The sequence below is a fragment of the Lampetra planeri genome, chromosome 44, assembly GCF_965212315.1.
Source record: "Lampetra planeri chromosome 44, kcLamPlan1.2.h2, whole genome shotgun sequence".
Taxonomy (NCBI): Eukaryota; Metazoa; Chordata; class Hyperoartia; order Petromyzontiformes; family Petromyzontidae; genus Lampetra; species Lampetra planeri.
Window position 1 is genome coordinate 5,554,195 of NC_136150.1, and position 25,966 is coordinate 5,580,160.

A 25,966-nucleotide genomic window follows, 5' to 3' on the forward strand; every position below is an offset into this window, starting at 1 on the left:
GATATGGGTTGTGGACAGCAGAGGGCAGTGCCGCAAAATCCATGGTTTACCGAGTCGATGGCTCCACGCCCTCGATCTGCACACCGGCTGAGTCAAGTAGCGTCAAGGAACTCCCTGCCGAAGCCCACTTTTAACGGTCAATGCGATGTCCCCCTAACGCTCGTATATTTGAATATCCACGTGTTCATGTAAATTCCATGCGGGCTGCTTTTTTATACCGCTTTGCACACTTCAGCTCTTGTTCCACTTTGTCGAGAGGCGTGCCTGATGTTGACATGCGTGCATCAATTGCTGAGGCCTCGCTCCTCAAGTTACGTCGTTGATACAGATCCACACTTGCAACTTGAAAGCCAACATAAAACGGACCACAGCCTATTTATTTTCGTTGGTAAACTCACGTTTTGTGACGTGGCCTTGGCTGACCCGGGTCTGTAAAGACGTAATTCTATTTTTAAATCCTTTATATTAAGTTCACTTGCTTGCTTGCGCGCTTACGACCGTGCAAATCTTTCGGTCGTTTTTTAACCCACTTCCCGTGATCCAATCGAGCTGACATTTGGCACACAGACTCGTTGTGCGTGACAATTTATTTTCGTGAAATTTTTTTTCCAAAATTTTACACTTTTTAGGAAAAAATTAATTATATTTAATTACCAATTGCTTAATGGTGGCAGGCAATCATCTGACCCATAGGTGGCAGCCATCTCAAGCCAGAGGACGAGAGGACTCTAGCCGCCACGCATATAAAGGATTTATAGTGAAAAACTTTGTTTTTACGGGTTAATTTTTAAAGCCACGTTATGGCCATGCATAAAAGACGCAATTTCCACAAGGGTTCGTGGGTTCATCAAGGTCACACGGGTGGGATGGACAGGGTCGTTGCTAATGGCAGATTTTGTATTTCTCGCTCGTCAATTTCTCGAGCGCTTCTGGACTGGCGCTGGGAGTCGGGAGTAGTGGTGTAAGGCACTGCCACTACAATACAAGGCACGCCTTTCCACAGTAACCCGTGGCCGCCCTGATTAATGCTGCGGGTGCATTGACCGTAGAAAAATATTAGCCGTCCGGTTTGCGGTCGATGTTTTAAGATCCCATTTCACGGCATTCACAACGAGAGTCCACTGCGTTCCAACGTCATTGGTCCAAATTTGAAATACAGGAAGGTCTCCGAGTACACGGACCCGCTCATACGCGACCGACCCCGATTCATAATTTCTACACTTTGCGACTCGTACTTTAGTTACATGCTCGGGGGTGGGAAGCGATGAGTGAAATCGCCCTCCTGCCATCACGCGAACGTGGATTTTACGGCGTTGTAACTGCATCGCCCGCGCAAGAAACCAGCCCAACCAGTAAAATTTCGATTTAAAGCTTTCGTGACTGCAGGGATTAATCTTCTTGGTTCTTTCGGTAAAGTCACGTAGAATGGAAATAATAAAAATAAAACAATAAAATAATTCTCACGACGTTTTGGCCACAACGCACAGGTCTGTCAGAAAGAAAGACAGCATTCAGACGCTGTCTTTCTGACAGACCTGTTCTTCACCTGAGGACGGCTGCTTGCGTTGTGGCCGAAACGTCGTGAGAATTATTTTATTATGTTTTATTTTTATTATTTTATTATTTCCCTTCTACGTGACTTTACAGAAAGAACCAAGAAACCAGTCCAACCAGCTCGCATATTTTTCGGATTTATCGTAGACAGATTATTAGTGAATCGTTTACTGTACAGTACTGCACTTTATTAAACATTAATAAACATTTATATACATTTTAGATATATACCTGTCAACCCTTTATCAGTGCCTAACTTATTACAGACCATTTCAGACTTAATTGATCACCCCGTGCCCTTATGAATCTCAACGTTCATTCTACAAAAGTCCCATCACAAGGGAGATACACAAACAGACATTTGTTTTTGCCCGTATTGAAACGGCTGTACGCCGTATGGACTATGAAAACTCAATTTCCCTGTACAAGAATACGGCGAAACCGTATGGGTTGACACGGTATTTCATTAAATGCCTGCAGCACAGCTTACACGGAACCTAACCTCCGCCGCGTACTCTGAGACCTGATTGTACTTTACTACTCGCAAAATTATTCAATTGGAGTCTGATGTGAGCACTTGGCAAGATCCTCCTGAAACACGAGAGCCATGCGAGTGAATGTGGCTTTCCTAGCGTAATAATCTTGATTTGAAGTTTTCGTGACTGAAGGAATCCATACTCTGGTTCTTTCGGTAAAGTCAGCAGTTTTTTTTCTTGCTTTGGTTGTCCCACCTGATGACGATTGCTTGTGTTGCGATCGAAACGTCGTGATCTATTATTTTATTTCTACCTACGTGACTTTACCGAAAGCGTAATAATACTTTAATAATGATTTCAACTCGCTACGCGTTGCACAGTATTCACTCGGAAAGGACGACTCGAGCACAAGGAAGAACCGCAGAAGGCATCAGCCAGGCGGTGAGCGAGTGCCAACAATTTCCCAATGTTTGCAGTCCTCTATATATTAAGATGCTTTCAGCCGTTTAATGGGCGTTCATAAAGTGAGGGCAACACACTATCCAATTCAGATTGGTCCAGATGGAGATTGTAGCATTCTACTGCACTGCCGTCTTATGGTAAGCTAAAGTATTATGGTCCTTCGACACCCACGGGATGGGGAAGTCACGGTGTGATCCACAAACCCTCGCTGCTGTCTACACAGTGCCACATTACAGGCAGTCCACGGGCAGCGCGCAGTCACCACCGCCCGACCATCGTGATTCGCCTGATGGTCCTTCAACACTCATGCATGGGCGACGCGGTGACTAGGAGATGTTAACTACCTCGACTGGTATACAGGAGCGCGTGGGTTCGTTCTCGACCCTTGACGCCTGCTGTATATTTGGAGTTTGTGTGTCTCTCTCTCATCATCATCACGGTGGCTAGGAGATGTTAACTACCTCGCCTGGTATACAGGAGGTCGTGGGTTCGCTCTCGACCCTGACGCCTGCTGTATATTTGGAGTTAGTGTGTCTCTCATCATCATCACGGTGGCTAGGAGATGTTAACTACCTCGCCTGGTATACAGGAGGTCGTGGGTTCGATCCCGACCCTGATCAATGCCAGCTGTATATTTCGGAGTTTGCGTGTCTCTCTCACCCTGTGGTTTGTGTGGAGTTTTCTCCGGGTCCTCCGGTTTTCCCCTCCACAGTTAGAAACATGCGTTTAGAGTTTTTGGCTGCCATACATTTCCACTTGATAAGCCACTTCATTGGGATATCGTTTGTGACCAGGTCGTTTCTGTAAAAGATTTATACAGCTCGGAGGGCCTTACTTGGCAAAACTAAAAATAGCGTAGTTATGTTGTACCTGTCAAGCAAACTCTTGCTGTGCAGCAGAACCTGCTAGGCGCGTTATTCGGATCATTACTAACATCGTCATCATTACGCACTGGATTTCAATGCGAGTGCGTATTTCACATTTTTGAAATTCGCGAAAAGAACGCCCGGTACTCGGCTTACCTGGAGACATAACCGTGACCTTTGCATGAAGGTTCCACCCCGCCGAAGCCGCTCGCTGATAGGTTTGCCGACACGCCGAGAGAGAGAATGAGAGAGAGAGAGGGAGACAAAGCTGCTATGCAACGGCCCTCATGGGTGGAGTTCATGATTCAACTTTGCGACCAAACCTGTCCTGGACGCAAATAAAGGCCACACGTGACGACAATTAACACGGGCGATGAAGGGAGGATTATGGATTGTTCGTGGTGCTGGTGGCGTGGTGGTCGCGTGATGGTCTGGTGGTTATGGTTTGTTGTGCTGTGTGGTGATGCTGTTGTGGTGGTCTGGTGGTGTGATGACGGTTATGTTTGTTGTGCCTTCACATAGGTGCTACTCGCTAACCTCACTTGCCCCAGCAGTCTATTCACGATACTGTATACGGGGGATCTGTGTTTGTTTTGTGTTGCTGTGCTCGTGTGTGTGTGTGTGGGAGCAGTAGTGGTGTGTAGCGGTTAGCCAGCTGCGTTACGGGAATCAACCCCTGGGTCAGCTGGTTATGTTGGTGGCCTTGTTGCAGTGACGTGGTGGTTGGGCTGTGGTCGTGGTTGGTGGCTGTGTTGTGGTTGTGTGGTACTGGTGGCAGTGTTCGTGTCGGTAATGGCGTGAAATCCACGCGTGACAGTTCTGATCGGCCTGCTGTATACCATTCGATCCTGTCGGCCAATCTGGCTGACGTTTCAACTCGCGACCCAACCTATCCTGTACGCGCCCGTGATACATGCAAAATAGCCCACTCATGAATGACGACACAGCAATAATGATAATGGTGGGTAAGAGAAGTGTCAATGTTATTGTGCTGTGTGGGTGAGTGGGTGGGGGGAAGTTGGAAATTCCTAGCGCGGCAAGTCGTCCTACTGTGACCCCAAAAGTTCCTTTAGTTGGCACAGAACAAACATGAGAAAAAAAGACCTGCGGATCTATTTTTATCCGGGGAGGTGTTGGTATTGTGCAATAATTTCTGGTCTTTGTCCACCCCCCAATACCCACTTTAGACATGACGCAATTGTCCGAGGCGAGTTTACGCGTGGCGGTGTTGCAATCTTACGTCTCGACGACGTAGTGGAAGCTGGCGAGGGAAACGGAGGAAGACTGCGAGATGGACAGCCCCGCGATTATAACAAGAGATACATTATAACGGGAAATAACATGTTCCTTCAAAGCCTCTTTCCATGGCTCCCACCAACTTCTTTTGCACGAAGTAATGTAACGCGCCCCTCTGTAGGAGTCATCGCTTTCACAATCGTCAATAACCGAGTCAGAGGGTCGTTAGAAATCAGTGTGGTACTTATTACTATTAAACTATAACAATGTTTTTTGTTTTCTTCTTACCAGGTAAGGCCCACTGAGCTGTGTGGATCTTTTTCAGAAGCGACCTGGCCAACGAGAAGTGACTAAACGCACGATTCTAAACGTGGAGGGAAAAAAATAACCCGTAAAAACAAAGTTTTTCACTATAAATCCTTTATATGCGTGGTGGCTAGAGTCATCTCGTCCTCTGGCTTGAGATGGCTGCCACCTATGGGTCAGATGATTGCCTGCCACCATTAAGCAATTGGTAATTAAATATATATAAAAAAAATCCTAAAAAGTGTAAAGTTATGGAAAAAATTTTCACGAAAATAAATTGTCACGCACAACGAGTCTGTGTGCAAAATGTCAGCTCGATTGGATCACGGGAAGTGGGTTAAAAAACGACCGAAAGATTTGCACGGTCGTAAGCGCGCAAGCAAGCAAGCAAGTGAACTTAACATAAAGGATTTAAAAACCCGGAGGACCCGGATGAAAATGCACGCGACCACACAAACTTCAAATATACAGCAGCAGGCGTCAGGGTCGAGAGCGAACCCACGACCTCCTGTATACCAGGCGAGATAGTTAACATCTAGCCACTGTGGCCCCCATGTAATGCCAAAAAATCTACATGTTGTGTCAAAGCCTCTCCATGTCTCTCACCAATTTCAACGCACTACATAATGCGACACTCCCCTCTGTAAGATACGAAGTCCACGCTTTAACAATCGTCAATAACACGAGTCGGAGGGTCGTTAGAAATCGGTGGAGTACCTATGAATGGGTGAACCGCACTGACCGGCTGGATGAATTTATGGTCAAAACAGCCCCTACGACTTTCCCCGACTTAAAAAAAAACCCCCTTCGAAGTGAATCGATGGCTCAGAGGTCGCAGTCTCCGGGGTGGGACGCGGAGTTCAAATATTGCGTTACAGCAGTTGTCCGTGATTAAAGTCGGGTTCTCCAGAAGGTGCGGTGAGTTAATGCACAACAAACGAAAAATACATCCATCACGTTAAACTTGGGTTTGCTCTCTCCTTTGGCTAAATTCCAGCTTCTGAGAATTTGAAATATCTCGCTGTCAGTCACGTGAACGCAGAAGAGCTGCTTTCAGAGGTCGCTCGGGTGATAGGAATGTGTCCCCCGATTTTCAGGTTATTCGAGAAACCACCGACAATCGGGCCCAGATTTTTTTTTTAAATGAGCGGATTGGTTTGAAAATATCTCGAGTTTTTTTTTGTTTTACCCCCGACAAATGTTGGTGGCACATGGCGTCGTGTGACGTCGATACATGAATGTCACCAATCGGAAAAATTGTCGTTGAAAAATAATATACATTCGGAATTATCTTTAAAAAAAAAATCCAAACTCTGGACCTTTTAAAAATCCCCCCCCCCAAAAAACACCATCGCCCCTCCGTGATATCCACTTGCCACGGGCCGTTCTCGAATGCAGAGATAGCCCGCGGATTCCTCATCGCACGAGATGACGTTACGTGACAGCGTGGTGAACTTCTTTCGCACCGTACACAGCCAACCGTGAAACTCGGGAGACGCTGCCGATAACGCAACAGGGGACCACTAAACCGCCAACATTTTTTGTTTAAAAAAAAACAAAGAAATCATTGCCACGCGCGCGCACTTCGCCCGGTGCGAAGGTTGCGCCAAGCCCCTCAAGACAGTTTGCAAGACAATCGATAAAGTACCAGCACGTCGAGAGAATATTTAAACGACACCCCACCCCTTCCCCTCTCCAGCTCACCCCCATGGAAAATAAAACTTGAGATGACATCACCCCTAGCCAACGGCTCTCTAAAATCGGGCTGTGCCAATGTTCTTGGTAACAAGTGGAGGGTGGGTGGGGGGGTGGATCTTAGATGGATACATGATTTAACGGAGTTGCTAGCAGCTGGCTAAAAATGCCAGTGTTGGGTTTGGACCAAAGTATATCTATAAAATATGTTGTTTGGTGTTATCTGTTATCATCCCTTCAAAGAAAAAGCCCCCCCCCCCCTCCGCTTCGCCCCCCCCTGTGTTTAAGTGGTACGTTCCAGATGAGATCACCTCTCTTGCCCTGCCTTGTTTGGACTACGTGACATTTGTAGATTTGGCATGACGAACACACACACACCTGTTATAATTTCAACGCTCACGTAGTGTTTCCGTACAGCTCTTAGTTGAACGCCGTCGCAAAATCGTGAAACGGGTGCTGCCGTTACAGCTTTAAACATAGTTTCGTATAATATCTCGTATAATATTTAGTCCTGCTACGTCTGTGCTGTGAGCGTTACTATATTTTGGAGAGCAGCAGCAGCAGCAGCATGGACTTCATGCGAACTGGACACCTGGACACGTGGCAAACTCACGCCACGGCATGGGCCCTAAGTCTTTCAGGTATGGCGAACAAACTCTACCCACCGTCACAGCCGTAGAGAGAGAGTGGCAAGAGAGGCCGTCGCGTAAATGATTATCATCATCATCATCATCACACAAATCATAATTTTGTCATCAAACAAATTCTAAAAAAAAATAAAATCTGATTTTTTTTATTTGAATATTTTTAAATCTTTATTTTTTTTTATCAGAATTTTTTTTAACTGGAGGAATCCGATGAGCTATAAAGCTCTTTTTCACCGATGTTCAGTTAAGGGCACGGGGTCAGGATGGTTACAACAACAAACTACACAATTATTATTTGGTTCTTTCGGTTAAGTCACGTCTAAAGAAACGTCGTATTCTATTATTTAATTTAATTTATTATTTTATCTTTAGACGTGACTTAACCGAAAGAACCAAATAATAATTCCTGCAGTCACGAAAGTTCTAAAATTAAGATTAAACTACACAATTATCGAGAAGAGTGCAAAGCATAGGATATGTAAACACATCACTTAACAAAATACCGTATCGACAAATAAAACCTCAACTGTTTTATGTTACCAGGCAAGGCACGCTGAACTGTTAGCTTCTTTTTTTTTACAGAAGCAACCTGCCTGTCACAGATGACAACTCAACAAAGCGACTAAACCACGGGGCAAATGATAGCAGAAAAAAATATCTTAGTTTTTTTCGGTAATACCACGTAGGTAAAATGTAAGAAAAATAAAAGAATAAATGAATTTTTTTTGTTCTTGTATTATTTTACTTTTATGATTTTTTTACCTACGTGACTTTATTGAAAAACCTAAGAGTATGAATCCTTGCAGTCACGAAAGCTTCAAATCTAGCAGCAACATAGTCACAGCCGTAGAGAGACAAGAACATAACTCTGATATGTTATGTTTTTGTTTGCAGTCTGACTGCAGGTATTGTAGTCAATGCAAACATGACTCCTTGTAAAAAGGTGTCAGTTTTGCTGCCAGATAAAAGGGTAAAAAACCAATTATCATGGAAAATTCGCTTTAAAGGTTGAATAATCTCCGGTCGATGTAGATGCCACTGGGAATTCGCGTTCTGCAGATGTAGATGCCACTGGTTCTTCACGTTCTGCAGATGTAGATGCCACTGGTTCTTCAAGTTCTGCAGATGTAGATACCACTGGTTGTTCACGTTCTGCAGATGTAGATGCCACTGGTTCTTCACGTTCTGCAGATGTAGATGCCACCACCGCCATCTTTTGCACGTCAGTTGAACTTACGACTCTCGTTCCGAACAGGCAACTGGACATACGGACATGTTTGTTTCCTGTCTCTGAAAGTTCGTAAGTCGAATGTTCCTAAGTAGAAGGGTCCCCTGTATTTCAAGAGCCGCAATTAACGCGAGTACGAGACGGCGATCTTTAAAACAATAAAGTTACGAAGCTGTCCTTAAAGTTCCAGAGCCGCAGGCTGCTGGATGCTGATCATAGCGAGGAGGGAGGGACCTTGCCTGTGGACATCTTGGCAATTTGCCAGCGGTGCGACGAATCTGCTGATGAGACACCGGATGTCAAAACCGGTGCGGAGATGTACACCATTGGAACCTCATTTGCCAGTAAAAAACATGATAGTTGTTTTTTTTTTACCCTTCCATCTGGCAACAAAACTGACACTTTTTTTTTACAAGGAGTCATGTTTGCATAGACCACAATACCTGCAGTCATAATGCAAACAAAAAACATAACTCTGATAATGTGCACATTATAACTCTGATAATGTTCTTGAAGGACAGTGCACATTATCAGAGTTATGTTTTTTGTGCACATTATAACTCTGTTAATGACCAAGGAGAGTGCACATTATCAGAGTTATGTTTTTTGTTTGCATTATGACTGCAGGTATTGTGGTCTATGCAAACATGACTCCTTGTAAAAAACGGTGTCAGTTTTGTTGCCAGATGGAAGGGTAAAAAAACAATTATCGGTGCGGAGTTGTTCTCGTGTTCAACCAATGCTCATGAAAAAGTTCACTGACAGAAGACCGCGCGGCTGATGGGATGTGTCGACGAAACATTGCAGAGAGACAAATATGGGAAGGAGGGATATTGTAAAAATATTTATTCCGGTATCGATTACTTCGGTTTGTATACAGTAGAACCCCTCTTAACGACGGTGATTGGTTCCACGAAACCGATCGTTAAGTGAGTTTTGGTTATTAAGCGAGTCTAGGAAATACCTTTTAAAGGCTTAATTCGTTCCGGCAGCATAAAAAGTTAAAAATTTTCACCCAAAAAACGTTCTTTCTAATATTTAAACAATGGACATTAATACATAAAGATACAAGCAACGTTATAAAGACATAATATGAAAATAAATTTGGTTAACCAATGAATTAATTAATATTTTACTGCACATACAACCGTCCATCGTTAACAGGGGAGGTCCGTCGTTAAGTGATTAGTCGTTAACAGGGGAATGGTCGTTAACAGGGGTTCTACTCTACACTCTACACTACTATATACACTACACTATACACTACACTACTATACACTATACACTACACTACTATACACTACACTACTATACACTACAATATACACTACAATATACACTACACTATACACTACACTACTATATACTACACTACTATACACTACACTCTACACTACTATACACTACACTATACACTACACTACTATACACTACACTATACACTACACTACTATACACTATACACTACACTACTATACACTACACTACTATACACTACACTACTATACACTACACTATACACTACACTACTATACACTACACTATACACTACACTACTATACACTATACACTACACTATACACTACACTACTATACACTACACTATACACTACACTACTATACACTACACTATACACTACACTACACTACTATACACTATACACTACACTATACACTACACTATACACTACTATACACTACACTATACACTACACTACTATACACTACACTATACACTACACTATACACTACACTATACACTACACTATACACTACACTACTATACACTATACACTACACTATACACTACACTATACACTACTATACACTACACTATACACTACACTACTATACACTACACTATACACTACACTACTATACACTACACTATACACTACACTACTATACACTATACACTACACTATACACTACACTATACACTACTATACACTACACTATACACTACACTACTATACACTACACTATACACTACACTATACACTACACTATACACTACACTATACACTACACTACTATACACTATACACTACACTATACACTACACTATACACTACTATACACTACACTATAAACTACACTACTATACACTACACTATACACTACACTATACACTACTATACACTACACTATACACTACACTACTATACACTACACTATACACTACACTACTATACACTACACTACTATACACTACACTATACACTACACTACTATACACTATACACTACACTACTATACACTACACTACTATACACTACACTATACACTACACTATACACTACACTATACACTACACTACTAAACACTAAACTACTATACACTACACTACCATACACTATACACTACTATAGACTATACACTACTATAGACTATACACTACTATACACCACTACTATCCACTACACTACTATACACTACACTACTATGCACTACTATACACTACACTATACACGACACTACTATAGACAACACTATACTCTACACTACTATACACTACACTATACACTACTATACACTACACTACTATACACTACACTGCTATACACTACACGACTATACACTACGCTATACACTACACTATACACTACTATACACTACACTACTATACACTACACGACTATACACTAAACTACTATACACTACACTACTATACACTACACTACACTACTAAACACTACACTATACACTACTATACACTACACTACTATACACTACACTATACACTACACTAAACACTACACTACTATACACTACACTATACACTACACATTGGGCTCTATGGAGGCCCGTCGTTAAGCGATGAGTCGTTAACAGGGGTGGTCGTTTAGAGGAGTTCTATTGTATATATATATTCCACAGATGCACGTTATGCTACAGACGCATATAATTACATAGAGACCGATATATATACGTATGCTGAACCGTACCAACCATGCTAATCGGAGACTCTCAAACTTACGGAAACAGTACTTACATAGGAACCTATTGAATTACATTTCGTTACATAGATATACTGTGCATATGTAGTGACATAAGAAGGGAGGGGCTGCTGGGGGCTCTGGGTTCCCGGGCGGGTCCAGACGCTTAAGGCTCTGGGCGCCAGGCGTTGGGTTCCCAGGCGCTTAAGCCTTTTGGCGCCGCCAACGGGGGGGGGGGGGGGGCTGTGTGTGCTCTGTGGGATGTCTGGTGGCGCACACGGTCCCACCCCTCGTTGGACTAGGCATAAAAAGGGGAGCTCCCTAGACGATCGGGGCTAGTTGTAAAGTTGTAACTCAAGACCCAAGACCCACGACCAGCCATCTGAAGACCCTGGGATGTTGTGAGAGCGAGTGGTGGGACTCTGGAACTCCCGACTCTACGACCTTGTGAGGGCGAGTTCCAGAGCGTAGCCAGAGTAGAGTATCTAGGCTGTGTACCTAGGCTGTGCGCCTAGGCTGTGCGCCTAGGCTGTGCGCCTAGGCTGTGCGCCTAGGCTGTGCACCTAGGCTGTGCACCTAGGCTGTGCACCTAGGCTGTGCACCTAGGCTGTGCATCTAGGCTGTGTACCTAGGCTGTGACAGAGTATCAGGACTGTTGGAGTGTTGTATTGTAATAAAGAAGTTACCTCTACAAGTGTCTCCGGAACCCGTTACACATAGACTCACATAGAGACCTTCAGACTCACACAACGACCCCGAGATGATATAGACAACAGATATACACAGAGAGAGCCGCAGACTTACACAGAGACCTATGGATTTGCATAGAGATCCATATGCTTACAAAGAGACCCATGGATTTACATCGGATCTCCGAGACAAACAATCCGTACACGTCAACCCACAGACTTACATAGAGACCCATGACCCATATAGAAACTCATATAGCCTTGCATAGAGACCCGCAGACGTGCATAGAGACCAATAGACATAACATATCTAAACACAAATTAATTGGCGAAACCATCTTTGTATAGAGAGGACTGCAGAGCTTGGCCAATTGTTGGTTGCACCGGCCCAGCATTGCCCGTGGTTCCTCAGCGATTGCGAGAGATGTGATTTGCATGAACGATGACGACGATATATTTCTTAACAATGTAACTCTACATTGCAGTGACTAATCCCATATCTGCATTTTCCATAAATATGCTAAATCTATCTGTTGATATGTAAATTCCTTTGTCAAGGCGCTCTCCTCCTCTAAACCCTGCTTAAATATACGCTGCCAAGCTTGGTGGTGTTCATTCGGACGCTGTCTTTCCGACAGCCCTGTTCTTCACCTGAGGACGGCTGCTTGCGTTGTGGCCGAAACGTCGTGAGAATTGTATTTAATTATGTTTTATTTTTGTTATTTTATTATTTCCCTTCTACGTGACTTTACCGAAAGAACCAAGAAGATGAATGTAACTCTTTCATTTTCTAAAACATTTTTAAAATTCAAATTTCAATTTATTTTGTATAGACCGTGGTCTGTGAGAGCTTGGATGTGTGTGTGCCAATTTTCATGAGAACAAATGTTCTCTGGTGGTCCATAATAAATAGATCGGCAACATTGTAATTGATATTCATTCATCCTTTCCGGAAATTGATAGGAAGAATGTGTGGTCGATGGTAGAGAAACCTTTCCTAAATATGGCCTGCATGTGTGATTTTCGGCACTCTAAATGTTTCCATGACTTAGCACCTTCGTGGTGGCCTCGTGCTACAGGCATTGTTTTCATTGCAAGGCCCCCGTGGATTCCTGGCGGCCCCCGGTGGCCTTTAGTGTAGCCCCTGACGTACGGCCCCGACAATACAACCAAACGTGAAAATACCGCCCATCATCATCATCATCGTGCTGCTGTCAAACCCACATGGTTTAAATTGTGTGGCGGCCCTCACGCTGATGATATCTTATCGGAAAAAGTGCCCCCCCCCGCCCCGAACCCTGAAAGTTAGTGAAGATCACTGCGCTACGGTAACGGTGCGAACAACCACGTGCACCGATGGCGATTTGACGACCGCGTGTGCATTGTTGTCGTGTCTCACTCTAGGCATCTCCTCCAAGGCGTCGACCCCTCCACCGATCGTCTTCCCCCCCTTTCCTCTCCCGCTCCACACCCCCCTGTCACCTCCTCCTCCGCCGCCGCCGCCACCGCCACCGCACGGCCCCACGCCGGTCCAACGCAGACGCTGCTTCCGGTTCCCCCGCCCTCGCTGGGACAGCGACGACTGCAACGACGATGACGACGACGACGATGACGACGATGATAATGGTGGTGGTGGTGGTGGATGGGGGTTCGTCAAGAGGTCACGACCTGGCTCAGCCTCACCATCGCTCGTTCCGATGCAGTAAGTGAGCTTCCCACAATCCCTTGCAGCTGCGGACTGATTTCCATTTTGTTCATTGTTGCCCTTGTTTCTATATTCCTGGCTTCATCATTTTGGTGACCCAGATCATCCCAGCAAATAATGCTCATGCTTCGCCACTTATTTTCCCATCTGATTAAGCGAAATGAACTTGAAATACCGCGAAATCGCTTAATCCCTTGCTGCTGCTGCTGCTGTTGTTGCTGCTGCTGTTGTTGCTGCTGCTGTTGTTGCTGCTGTTGTTGCTGTAGCCACGTCTGGGTGTTGAACAATTCGGAAAGCTACGGTGACCTCTCGGCTTTCGCGCTCCGCCACCCTCCGCTGCTGCCGCCGCCACTACCGGCACCTCCACGGATACCCGTGGGCAGCCCAGAGTCCTCGCAAACGATTGGCACCACCACTGTTGCATCACGCATCCTGCAGGAGCAGCAGCAGCAGCAGGTGAAATTAGCAGCATGAAATTATTTCACGAGTAACATTCATTTGCCCTGGAAATCACCACTTAGTCTTGAGACTTGTTACTTGTGTTCCCATATGATTAAGCGAGATGTTAACTACCTCGCCTGGTATGAAGGAGGTCGTGGGTTCGATTCCGACCCTAACACCTATATATTTGGAGTTTATGTGTTTCTGTCCCCATTCTCATGTGGATTTTTCTCCGGGACCTTCGGTTATTTCCTGCAACATTTAGAAACATGCGTTTAGAGTATTTGGCTGCTATACATTTCCAAATGATAATCCACTTCGTTGAGCTATCATTTTGGGCCAGGTCGCTTATGAAAAAAAGCGATTTAGCTGTGCAGGCCTTACTTGGTAAAATAAAAAATAAAAAGTTAATTGGATTTACACGATTCAGGGCCCTGCTTTGGTTCTGAGTTTTACTTTATCGCGCGGTTGGTGATCGCAGACTCGCCGGGTGGAATAGGTGGACGATTAGGGTTGAGGGCTTGCTCCAACTTATAGTCAAGAACTTAGGAATTTGCGGCGCATCTGCAGTGATGCTTGAGATCAGGACGATTAGTCAATTAATCTGATTCATTTACGAAAACAAACGATCGACTACTTTATTCTGCTAATAGGGTTTTTCCCCTTTTTTCTGGCAACAAAACTGACACCTTTTGCAAGGAATCATGTCTACATTAACCACAATACCTGCAGTCAAATGCAAACAAAAAACAACACTCTGGAATTACCAGAGTGTTGTTTTTTGTTTGCATTAGTATATTTTGGTACTGGCAAAAGAGGTCCCATGATGTAGCTGCTTTATTCTGGTCGAACTCTCGGGGCCACACACACAGCCTACCCCTTGAAGGCGGGAAACCTCCACAAAGCTGTGCCCTGCTCGACACGGCTGATGATGCCGCGCCGATAATCTCCCGTCCAGCGGCACATGTTGGGAACAGAGGCGAGGCAAATGTTTTACCCCCAATGTTATCCGATTGATCGAGTATTGAAACCTATTAGGAAACCACTGGAGCTATGCACATTTCAATCGAGATTGAAAAACTCATTTCTTGAGAAATGATTTTTGTGTGTTTAGTTTGTTGTCCTTCCCCCGCACCTCCGATTAGCACGGTTGGCTACGTACGGTGCGAAAGAAGTTCAACATAATTGGTAGAGCAATCATCAGTTTAAATAATCAGATAGCCCAGCTCTCTGTTTGTGCGCAGGGCCGAGGTGGACGGTGCAGGCTGGGCAAGAGGCGGCGGCGGTGGCGGATTTGGGGGGGGAATCTTCAGCAGTGGATTGACCATGTGACTTATGAGCCCGGGCCTGCTCGGGAGCCGTTCTGTGCGCGCGCAACTTCCCTCACTCCGTGACTGTGCGTGTACCCACAGGCTCGCCCGTCGGTGATCGTGTGCGCTCCGGCATCAAGTAGCGACTCGCGATCGCGACGGGCTCAGCCGGGGCCCGGCGGCACACAGAGTGAGTACGGCACCTGGATCTGCTGCGTCGCTCACCTCACCGCCCGTCGGCTTTTTTTGTTTTTCACGCGAGATCCCTTTGAGCGGCATCTCCGGACAGGTCCATGGGACAGCTCTTGTCCTAACACAGGCCTAGGGAGCCTTTTCTCTATTGAGGTAATTCAATGACTGTTCTTCAACTGAATACCATTCTTTCAACCTATGTCATTTGTGATGATGACGACGATGACGATGATGGTCATGATCATTTTAATTATCATGTGTTTTTGGGTCTCACAGCAGCACCACGGAATGGTGGCATGGACGAACGTGAAGGGCGACCGGGAGGAGTGGGGAGGCCAGGGTGGCAGCGGGCGCTGCCTCTTCCTCCTCCTCCTCCTCAGTCTCCTCCTCAGTCTCCACCTGCTCCTCAGTCATCTCCTCCTGCTGTCGACCTCACGGCCCCAATGGCGAGGGCGACTTCCATCGCAGGCTCGGTGGACGATCACTTCCGCCAGTCCCTCGGAGACCTGTGGCTGCAAATAAAGGCCACTGAATCTGCCTCACCCCCGACCTCTGCTTCACCCATTATCTCTGCCTCACCTTTGACCTCTCTGTCACCCCCGGCTTCCGTTTAGCCTTTGACCCCACAGGGCTTAGTCACCGATCTGAATTTGTGACCTGAGTTTCACCTCCGACTTCAAGTTTTCCCCAAATTGGGGCTGCGCTTTAAATCTCTGTTTAATCTTCGACCGACTCTTCGCATTGGACCCCTGTTTTACCTGTGACCCGTTTCGACCTATGAGCATTGCATTAGCTGCTGATCGTACCCTGTCTCCTATTGGTCAGAACGAATCACGTGTGAGGTTTTTTTCGAGGTGACAGCCCATCAGCAACGTGTGTTACGAGTCACATGACCGCCGACTCCATCTTGAATGACAGCGCCACAGAAGTGAGTGGTGTTCCGTTTGCTCCCGCGAGCATCGATTATTAACTCACTTGAACTTTTCTTTTGCCGAGCAATTGAAGGATATTCCACATTCCTATGACGGCGACCAGGACATCTACAGGACAACCACAAGTTCTGAACAAAATGTTCCGGTCTTACGAGGTGGTTCTTAGTTTACTGATTGCAGAGGAAAGATGTTGATGGTCATGATGAAGATGGAGCGGTGTGATCTCTGTTTGGAATTTGAATTTGGGATAAAAACAGTTCCAAGTTTGCTGCTTTCATTTTCACCAGTGCCAACCCCAGCTTGGGTTGGATAGCTGTGAATCAGAGCTCCATGGCTCGTCGGGATCTTCCAGCTGAAAACGAAATGTCTCGGTGTTTGCCGTGGGTCCCATGCATTGCGACTCTTGAAATATTGAGTTTTTTTTACCGAATTCGAAACAAAATGGCTCTTATTCTATGGTTCTTTCGGTAAAGTCACGCGATTGAAAAAAATAACAGTTAAATAATTAAAAGAAAGTTTTTGGTTTTGGCGACGTATCACATCTCGAGTTACACGCGGTTACAGTTCGCTCTCGATTTACCCGCGGGCAGATTATCCACTCTGTGGATTCAATCCTGCTCATTCGCCCCTCGTAACGCCCACTCCCTGTTCAATTACATTCTCCTCATACTCTTAGTTCTTTCGGTAAAGTCATGTGGGTAAAAAATGAAATGAAAATTAATAAAAATAAAATAATAAAATAAATTTTATTAATTTTAATTTCATTTTTCACCTACGTGACTTTACCGAAAGAACTAAGAGTATGAATCCTTGCAGTCACGAAAGCTTCAAATCTAGAATTAATACATTCTCCTCACTCGTCCAGGGTCAGTGGCCTGGTGCCCACGTGATCGCGGGCGGACGTGCGGGCCGGATAACCGGGCACTTAAAAAAAAACACATGCACGGCACGTCGTAGTCAAAACTCTTCAGACGCGTATGTACCGTGCTTACGCAAAATGTTAAAACAGACTTCCGTGGTGTGGTGCAATGTTTACAAAGTGCCAGCAGCTCATTCGTGAAGGGGCCTGAGTGAAGTGCCAGCCCAGATCTTTGTGTAAGATGATCGAAGCTGCTGCCACGTCACTGGCAGGCAGGCAGGCAAACCCGCCGTCTTTGAAACAATAATTGGCGCGAGCTTTGAATAATCCATTGTTTTTTGGTTGATCAGGCCCATGTCCCGCTCGACATCCATCAACTGCAGATGATCGAGGGTTAACCGTACAGGATGCACGAATGACATCTCGATTTGTAGGCCGCGGGTTACTTGAAAGTTTGTCTCGTGACAACCTGGCTCGTAACGAGAGAGCAGTCGGAACTTCATTAGACCTATTCTTAGGTTTTTTCGGTAAAGTCACGTAGGTAAAAAAACCTAAGAATATGAATACTTGCAGTCACGAAAGCTTCAAATCTAGAATTCATTAGACCTCCTTTGCCAGTAGGTGTAGATGCTCACCCCGAGCCCTCGTTACTTTGATAGTGCAGCATTGTCTTTGAGCTGTACGCCTTTTGACGTCCTCTGGTCGAGCACCAATTGGGTCTTGGCTCAAAAGAAAGCCGTCCCTTGGTGTGGACCAATCAGCTTCAAGGACAATGCATATATTATCAGTGTGTTTTTTGTTTGCATTTTGACTGCAAGTATTGTGGTTAATGCAGACATGAATCCTTGTAAAAAGGTTTCAGTTTTGTTGCCAGAAAACAAAAGGGAAAAACCCCTATTATTATTACAGTCGGAACTTGTGAACTCCCATCGAAGCGGGCCGGTGACAAATGCTCCGACTGGCTTGGCCATAGTGGCTCTTGAGGAGACGTTACAACAAGTAGCGAATGGCAGTGCTGTGGTGTGAACTTGTTTAAAGAGGGGTGATTAAAACTGTTTTTTTTATTTCGCCAGGCAAGGGCCCACTGAGCTATGTAGCTCTTTTTCAGAAGCGACCTGGCCACAAGTGATAGCTCAACGAAGTGGATTATCATCACGCGGAAATGTAGAGCATCAACATACTCTAAATGCACGCTGTTGATTCTAAATGTGGAGGGAAAAACCGGAGGACCCGGAGATAAATCCACGCGACCACGGGGAGAGAGACACCGCGAACTCTAAATATACGGGCGTTAGGGTCGGGATCAAACCCACGACCTCCTGCATACCTGGCGAAGTAGTTAACATCTCCTAGCCACCGTGGGTTAGTGGTAGGGGCACAACAGAATCATTGTCAAACTTTAAAACGGAATGAGTAACGATGTGGTCTGCTTGCGTTTACCGCGAGTTTTGCCCAAGGTCTCTTGATCGCCCTCTGTGTACCGTATATCGATATAAGGAAAGACTCGGATGCCCATTTGCTAAATTTTATTACAAATGTTCGTACGGTGTCTGGTTTCTGGCAGGCAATCCCCCGCCTTTGTGCGTCATGCAACAAAAACCACCGGCGGTTCCTGTAGATACTCTGGTTCTTTCGGTAAAGTCACGTAGCTACAAAATAAATTAAATCACGACGTTTCGGGCGCAACACAAGTGCCCGTCATCAGGTGGAAACAACCACAGCAATAAACAATTGCTGAAGTGGGCAAAAAAAAAAAAACTTCTAATCTAGAATGGTTCCTGAAGAACTGCATTTGTGGTCTCCTTATCCGAGCTCGGTTGGAACCTTTGGCCCAACGTTGACCTGTTGATGTTTCATGTTTACTCAAAAATCTGTCGTGTGAGTTTTCTCGTCATGGGCAGGTTTGACACGTACTCATTGGTTCTTTCGGTAAAGTCACGTAGGTGAAAAAAAATTGAAATAAATAAATCACGACCTTTCGATTACAACACAAGCAATCACCCACGTGACTTTACCGAAAGAACCAAAGAGTATGGATCCTTGCAGTCACGAAAACTTCAAATCTAGAAAGTGTTGACACGCTTTAAAGGCAGGGCCTGTAAGTGTGGCGTTTCTAGTGGCCGAGTGCACGCTGTTTGTTACCGTACGCTGAACTTCTTTCGCACCGTACGTGGCCAACCGTGCTAATTGGAGGTGCTGATCTGAAAGCAAAAATGCACCGGTCAAATTAGAAAAAAAAACTGGCGAACTTTTAAGATAATTTTGCGTAAACATTTTCTGACTTGATTAGAATGTCGAGGCGGGAGGGGGGGGGGGGCTCACCCAGGTGCCCCCCCTCCCCATTTTATCTGTACAACGGATTGACAACAATCCATCACTGCACTAGGGAAGGGGAAATAGAGTTGTATACATGGAATATGCAAGTGTGTGTGTGTCTGTGTTATTGTTGTACTCGTGTTTGAAGTGTCCTAATTTAAGCTTGTGTTATTTCTAACGTGACGGGAGATTTTTTTTTTTCTAGGAGTGTGAGACGATGTTTACAGCGTGAGGGTAACACAATTTTTTTCTAAGGATTTATTAAAAGCGAAAACTTTGACTGGATTATTAATAATGACAATACAATTTTCTGTCAATAAAAAAAACTGAAATTGAAAATAAAATAAGCTCTTGATATTGCTTCCAATGTGCTGTGTTTTTTTAAATAGAAATTATATACAGTATCACGAAAAGGAACATTTAACATTCTGAAGTATATAAAACAGTTGCAATACACCGCCATTGACTGCCACTCAATTATAGATTGAAAACGCATCCGTAGGGCTTTTCGTGTGAAGTTTGTCTTTTATTATTTATTTATTTCCTCTACGTGACTTTACCGAAAAAACCGTAGAGTATGCATCCTTGCAGTCACGAAAGCTTCAAATCTAGAATTAACACCCTCTACGGGGAGGAATTTCACCTATCTGTTAGAGCTTTTTGATTTATTATTTTATTTCTATTATTTTTATTATTTATCTTTTATTATTTATGTATTTTTACCTACGGGACTTTACCGAAAAAAACACAGTATGAATCCTTGCAGTCACGAAAGCTTCAAATCTAGAATTTGTTGTCCTTCCCCCGCACCTCCGATTAGCTCGGTTGGCTACGTACGGTGCGAAAGAAGTTCAACATACATACTAAGCAACGTAATGTCCAGAGGTGGGACAAAGTCATTGTTATGCAAGTCCAAGTCGAGTCGCAAGTCATCAAATTCATGACTCGAGTCTGACTCGAGTCCAAGTCACATGACTCGAGTCCACACCTCTGGTAATGTCAACATTCATAGCAACGTGTCACATATCCATCTGTCTCTCCGCAAAAAAACACAAGCATTTCTCAAATCTCATCATCCGCACACACACCGTTAACCACATAAGTAACCAAAAAAATTAACAAAACTAAAAAATCGCTCCGGAACGAAAAAACTGTCAGGGCGTGTATTCGGTTACCGGTTCAGTGCACAGCCACGGTCCCTCAGTCGAGTAAAAATAGAAATTTGCCGTGGTCCCCCAACTTTAGCATGCACAGTGTGGACAGGGAGATAGACAGAAACAGACACAGAGACATAGACACCAGAGACACACAGAGACACAGTGAAACACAAAGAGACACACAGAGACACACAGAGACACAGTGAAACAGATACAGACACAGAGACACATAGACACCAGCGACACAGAGACACAGTGAAACAGAGATACAGACACAGAGACACATAGACATCAGAGACACACACAGAGACAGTGAAACACAAATACACACACAGAGACACAGTAAAACACACAGAGATACACACAGAGACAGTAAAACACAGATACAGACACAGAGACACATAGACACCAGAGACACACACAGAGACACAGTGAAACAGTGAGATACACACAGAGACATACAGAGACACAGTAAAACACAGACAAACAAAAATACAGAGACAGACACACAGAGACATATACACCAGAGACACACACATAGACACAGTGAAACACAGATACAGACACAGAGACAGACACACAAAGAGACACCAGACACACACACACAGAGACACAGTGAAACACAGATAAACACAGAGAGACAGAGGCACACAGATAGAGACACACAAAGAGACACCAGACACACACAGAGAGACAGAGTGAAACACAGAGAGACAGAGACACACAGATAGAGACACGCAACGAGACGCCAGACACACACAGAGAGACACAGTGAAACAGACAGACACAGAGACAGACACAGAGAGAGACACAGACGCGTGGCTAGAGACGCAGAGAGAGACAGAGACTGCCATAGAGACCCAGACGTCGTCTTCTTGATCCGTGTTCAACTTTCAAAGCTTTCACCTGAATGGTCGTTACTGGCGGTAAGTCGTTGTTCAACGTTTTAGTTGGAGGAGGTTGCATGCAACATTGCCGTCAACGCGATCGTTAAAGCCAAATAATATTTTGTAGTTAAGTAATGATGATCAACACAGTGAAACACAGAGACACACACACAGACACAGACAGATACAGCGACACACACACAGACAGACACAGATACACAGAGACACACACAGACACAGACAAACACAGACAAACACACACAGACACAGACAAACACACACAAACACAGATAAACACAAATACAGACACACACACAGACACACACACACAGCCACACAGACACAGACAAACACACACAAACACAGATAAACACAAATACAGCGACATACACAGACAGACACACAAAGAGACAGAGCCATCGCTTGCCCAAGCTGTACGCATGCGTTTCTGTGATAGTTGTTGAGTACTCACAGCTGTCAAACCATAGACGGTTCACCCCGTATGCTTGTGCAGGGAAATTGAGCTTTCAGGTCCATACGGTGCACAGCGTGCAACACAAATCAACATGATTGTTTGCATCCACATATCTAGCAAGCAGGCAGCATCAGCATGCAATACCACAGTCAGTAAGCATGACAAGTAGCATCATTGACACCAATGATCAAAATTAATGCATTAAACTGTTTTTGTTTAGTAACAAAATTTGTGTCTGTTTGTGACTTTGTAGGATGAACGTTGAGATTGTATAAGGGGCACGAGGTGACCAACAAGGTCTGAACTGATCTGTAATCAGGTAAGCGGTTGACAGGTTTGTGTGCTGGAGTAGCCGGCAGATACAGGGATAGAGACACAGTTCGTATGTTGAACTTCTTTCGCACCGTACGTCGCCCACCGTGCTAATGGGAGATGCGGGGTGGGGGGGAAGGACAATAAACTAAATTTCGATTTAAAGCTTTCGTGACTGCAGGGATTCATCTTCTTGGCTCTTTTGGTAAAGTCACGTAGAAGGAAAATAATAAAATAATAAAAATAAAACATAATAAAATAATTCTCACGACGTTTCGGCCACAACGCAAGCAGCCGTCCTCAGGTGGAGAACAGGTCTGAAGACGGCTGCTTGCGTTGTGGCCGAAACGTCGTGAGAATTATTTTATTATGTTTTATGCTTATTATTTTCCTTCTACGTGACTTTACCGAAAGAACCAAGAAGACAACAAACTAAACACAAAAAGCCGTTCGAGAGACAAGAGTTTTCAATCTAGATGACGATTTACAAGTTGCACAGCTTCAGTGGCTTCGCAATATCTGAAGGAAGAGCGTTCCAGACGGCCGCAGAAGTAGAGACTGCGCGTCCGTGCCTCTTAACAACGAAGCTTGGTTCGGTTTTTGATAGAACTTCCCTCCTAGACACTCGTTTCGACGTTTCGATCGCAACACAAGCGGTCGTCATCAGGAAAAGGGGTTTAGCCTCTAAAGGCAAACTGTTTATAGAGGTTTTAAATGGGCGTAGTCCAAGTGTCAGTAGCATGGGCGGGGCAGCTAATGTTAATGTTGTTCATGGTGGAGGTTGCTGCTACTGGAGATGATGGTAGCAGAAGTCGCAACCGGGTACCCGATACCCGTACCCTACCCGATACCCGGCTACCCGTACCCGACCGGGTACGGGTAGCCGTTTGCGACCCTGGTGCGGCCGGGTACGGGTACGGGTAGACCGTGAGTCACTGGTGAGTAACTGTTTGTCACTCATTTCCCAACGTCTTGTCTCTTCTCACAATTCAAGTTCCTAGAATCAACCCACCCGCGCCTGCAACATTGCTTCATCCCAGAGGTCGCAATCAGGTACCCAATACCTGTACCCTACCCGTACCCGGCCGGGTAATGGTAGGGTACGGGTACGGCCGGGTACGGGTACGGGTACCCGTTTGCGACCCTGGTGCGGCCGGGTATGGGTAAGGAATTAAAACCCGTTTGCGACCTCTGGATGGTAGTAGTGGGTAATGATGGTAGAGGTGGTGAGCTTCCACCAATAGAGGGCTACTGCTAGTGGTGATTGTAGGAGTGGGCAGCGATGGTCCTGGTGGTAGGCTTCCACAAATTAAAGGGCTGCCAGGTCTAAAATAGAAACATTACAGCCAGTTATGACTACTACCATCACCACTAGTAGTAGCCCTCTATTGGTGGAAGCCCACCACCTCTACCATCATTACCCACTACTACCATCTCCAGTAGCAGCAACCTCCACCGTCAACAACATTAACAGTAGCTGCCCCGCCCATGCTGCTGACACGTGGACTACGCCCATTTTAAACCTCTATAAACAGTTTGCCTTTAGAGGCTAAACCCCTTTTCCTGATGACGACCGCTTGTGTCGCGATCGAAACGTCGTGGTTTTTATTTTATTATTTTTATTACTTTCATTTCTATTCACTTTTATTATTATTATTTTTCTATCTACGTGACTTTACCGAAAGAACCAAAGACTGTGAATTCCTGCAGTCACGAAGGTTTTAAGTCAAAATTTGTGTGCCAGTAAGGGGAACGATGATTGCTGTGTGGCTTAGCCAAGGCCAGCCCCAAGTAGCAGCTGACCCTGTGAGGCATAAGGTTGCTCAGCACGTGACCTGTATAAAATGGGCATTTGTGTGGCAGTAAGGGTGGCGATGATTGCTGCTTGCTATGTGTCTAATCCCAATAGAGTATTTTGCGGAATAATTTTCGGATTTGGCAAATGCCTCTCAGCGCCTCGCTGTCTCTACGCGTCTCGGGTGGTCGTACAGTAGAGCACTTTCTAATTTTTTTTTAAAGCAGTGACGCCAATGCTCACTCGCTAAAGATAGCATGGCTGCCACTCAGCTGTGCTGAGCACTGCCAAGAGAATGCCAAGTTTGGCACCAGAGATGGATCTGTGCTTGGTTGGATCAAATTATATTTGGTACCCATAGAGAGGATCTCACCTCTGTGGAGCCTCTGTTGTGAGGTTCAGTGACCCAAGGCCACTTGACCATTGACATATCCCAGCCAATTATCACATTTGTGCTCCCAACATTAAGCCAGCTTCAGTCCGAATAAGAATGAGATGCTGGGTTTGAAGTTTTCGTGACTGCAAGGATCCATACTCTTTGGTTCTTTCGGTAAAGTCATGTAGGTGAAAAAATTTAATGAAAAGAAGTATTTTTATTTTATTAATTAAATACAAATTTTCACCTACGTGACTTTACTGAAAGAACCAAAGAGTAGAGATGCTGGGTGAATGACAATGCATTTCGATTTAAAGCTTTCGTGACTGCAGGGATTCATCTTCTTGGTTCTTTCGGTAAAGTCACGTAGAAGGGAAGTAATAAAATAATAAAAATAAAACACAATAAAATAATTACTTTACCGAAAGAACCAAGAAGATGACAATGCATTGCTGTCCTTCCACCGCACCTTCGATCAGCACGGTTGGCTGCGTACGGTGCGAAAGAAGTTCAACAAACACACAGAGGCTCCCAGAGGTAAACGAGACCAGTAGTATAATTGAGTGGCTGAGTAGATTTGTCATGAACATATCTGTCCGGGCAGGGATGGCAGTACAGCAAGTGGATACATTTTCATCCGTATTTTTGGGTCACGTTTACTCTTGCGTTTCATTGTAATTAAGAGTGAGACGTCTTCTTGGTTCTTTCGGTAAAGTCACGTAGAAGGGAAATAATAAAAGAATAAAAATAAAACTATAAAATAATTCTCACGACGTTTCGGCCACAACGCAAGCAGCCGTCCTCAGGTGGAGAACAGGTCTGAAGACGGCTGCTTGCGTTGTGGCCGAAACGTCGTGAGAATTATTTTATTATGTTTTATTTTTATTATTTTATTATTTCCCTTCTACGTGACTTCACCGAAAGAACCAAGAAGATGAATCCCTGCAGTCACGAAAGCTTTAAATCGAAATTTAAGAGTGAGACGTTTGATTAATTGAAAACGTATTTGCCTTTCCCTTCGACCGCGTGTGTTCCTTCATCACGGATGGGCCACCGAGTGGTCTTGTCGTTTCAGGACACTTAGGAAGCAGGCCTGGCGGAGTTTGTGAGG

At 44.8% G+C, this 25,966-nt stretch overlaps 1 protein-coding gene across 1 annotated transcript; it reads left to right on the forward strand.

Annotated features, from left to right (window-relative positions):
* The first annotated feature begins 6,924 nt into the window (after window positions 1-6,924).
* On the forward strand, window positions 6,925-20,213 carry LOC144732881 (uncharacterized). Its single transcript, XM_078614543.1, has 5 exons — window positions 6,925-7,236; window positions 13,503-13,800; window positions 14,070-14,259; window positions 15,657-15,744; window positions 16,023-20,213. Exons 1-5 carry the CDS (start codon window positions 7,164-7,166, stop codon window positions 16,358-16,360), a joined length of 987 nt encoding a protein of 328 aa, XP_078470669.1. The 5' UTR covers window positions 6,925-7,163; the 3' UTR covers window positions 16,361-20,213.
* Window positions 20,214-25,966: the final 5,753 nt, after the last annotated feature.

Bases quoted from the DNA above. Each gene is read 5' to 3' on its own strand.
- LOC144732881 (XM_078614543.1), top strand. From the start codon at position 7,164: ATGGACTTCATGCGAACTGGACACCTGGACACGTGGCAAACTCACGCC. The intron at 14,260-15,656 runs GTGAAATTAGCA...GTGTACCCACAG, and splicing joins AGGAGCAGCAGCAGCAGCAG to GCTCGCCCGTCGGTGATCGT. The intron at 15,745-16,022 runs GTGAGTACGGCA...TGGGTCTCACAG, and splicing joins GGGGCCCGGCGGCACACAGA to CAGCACCACGGAATGGTGGC.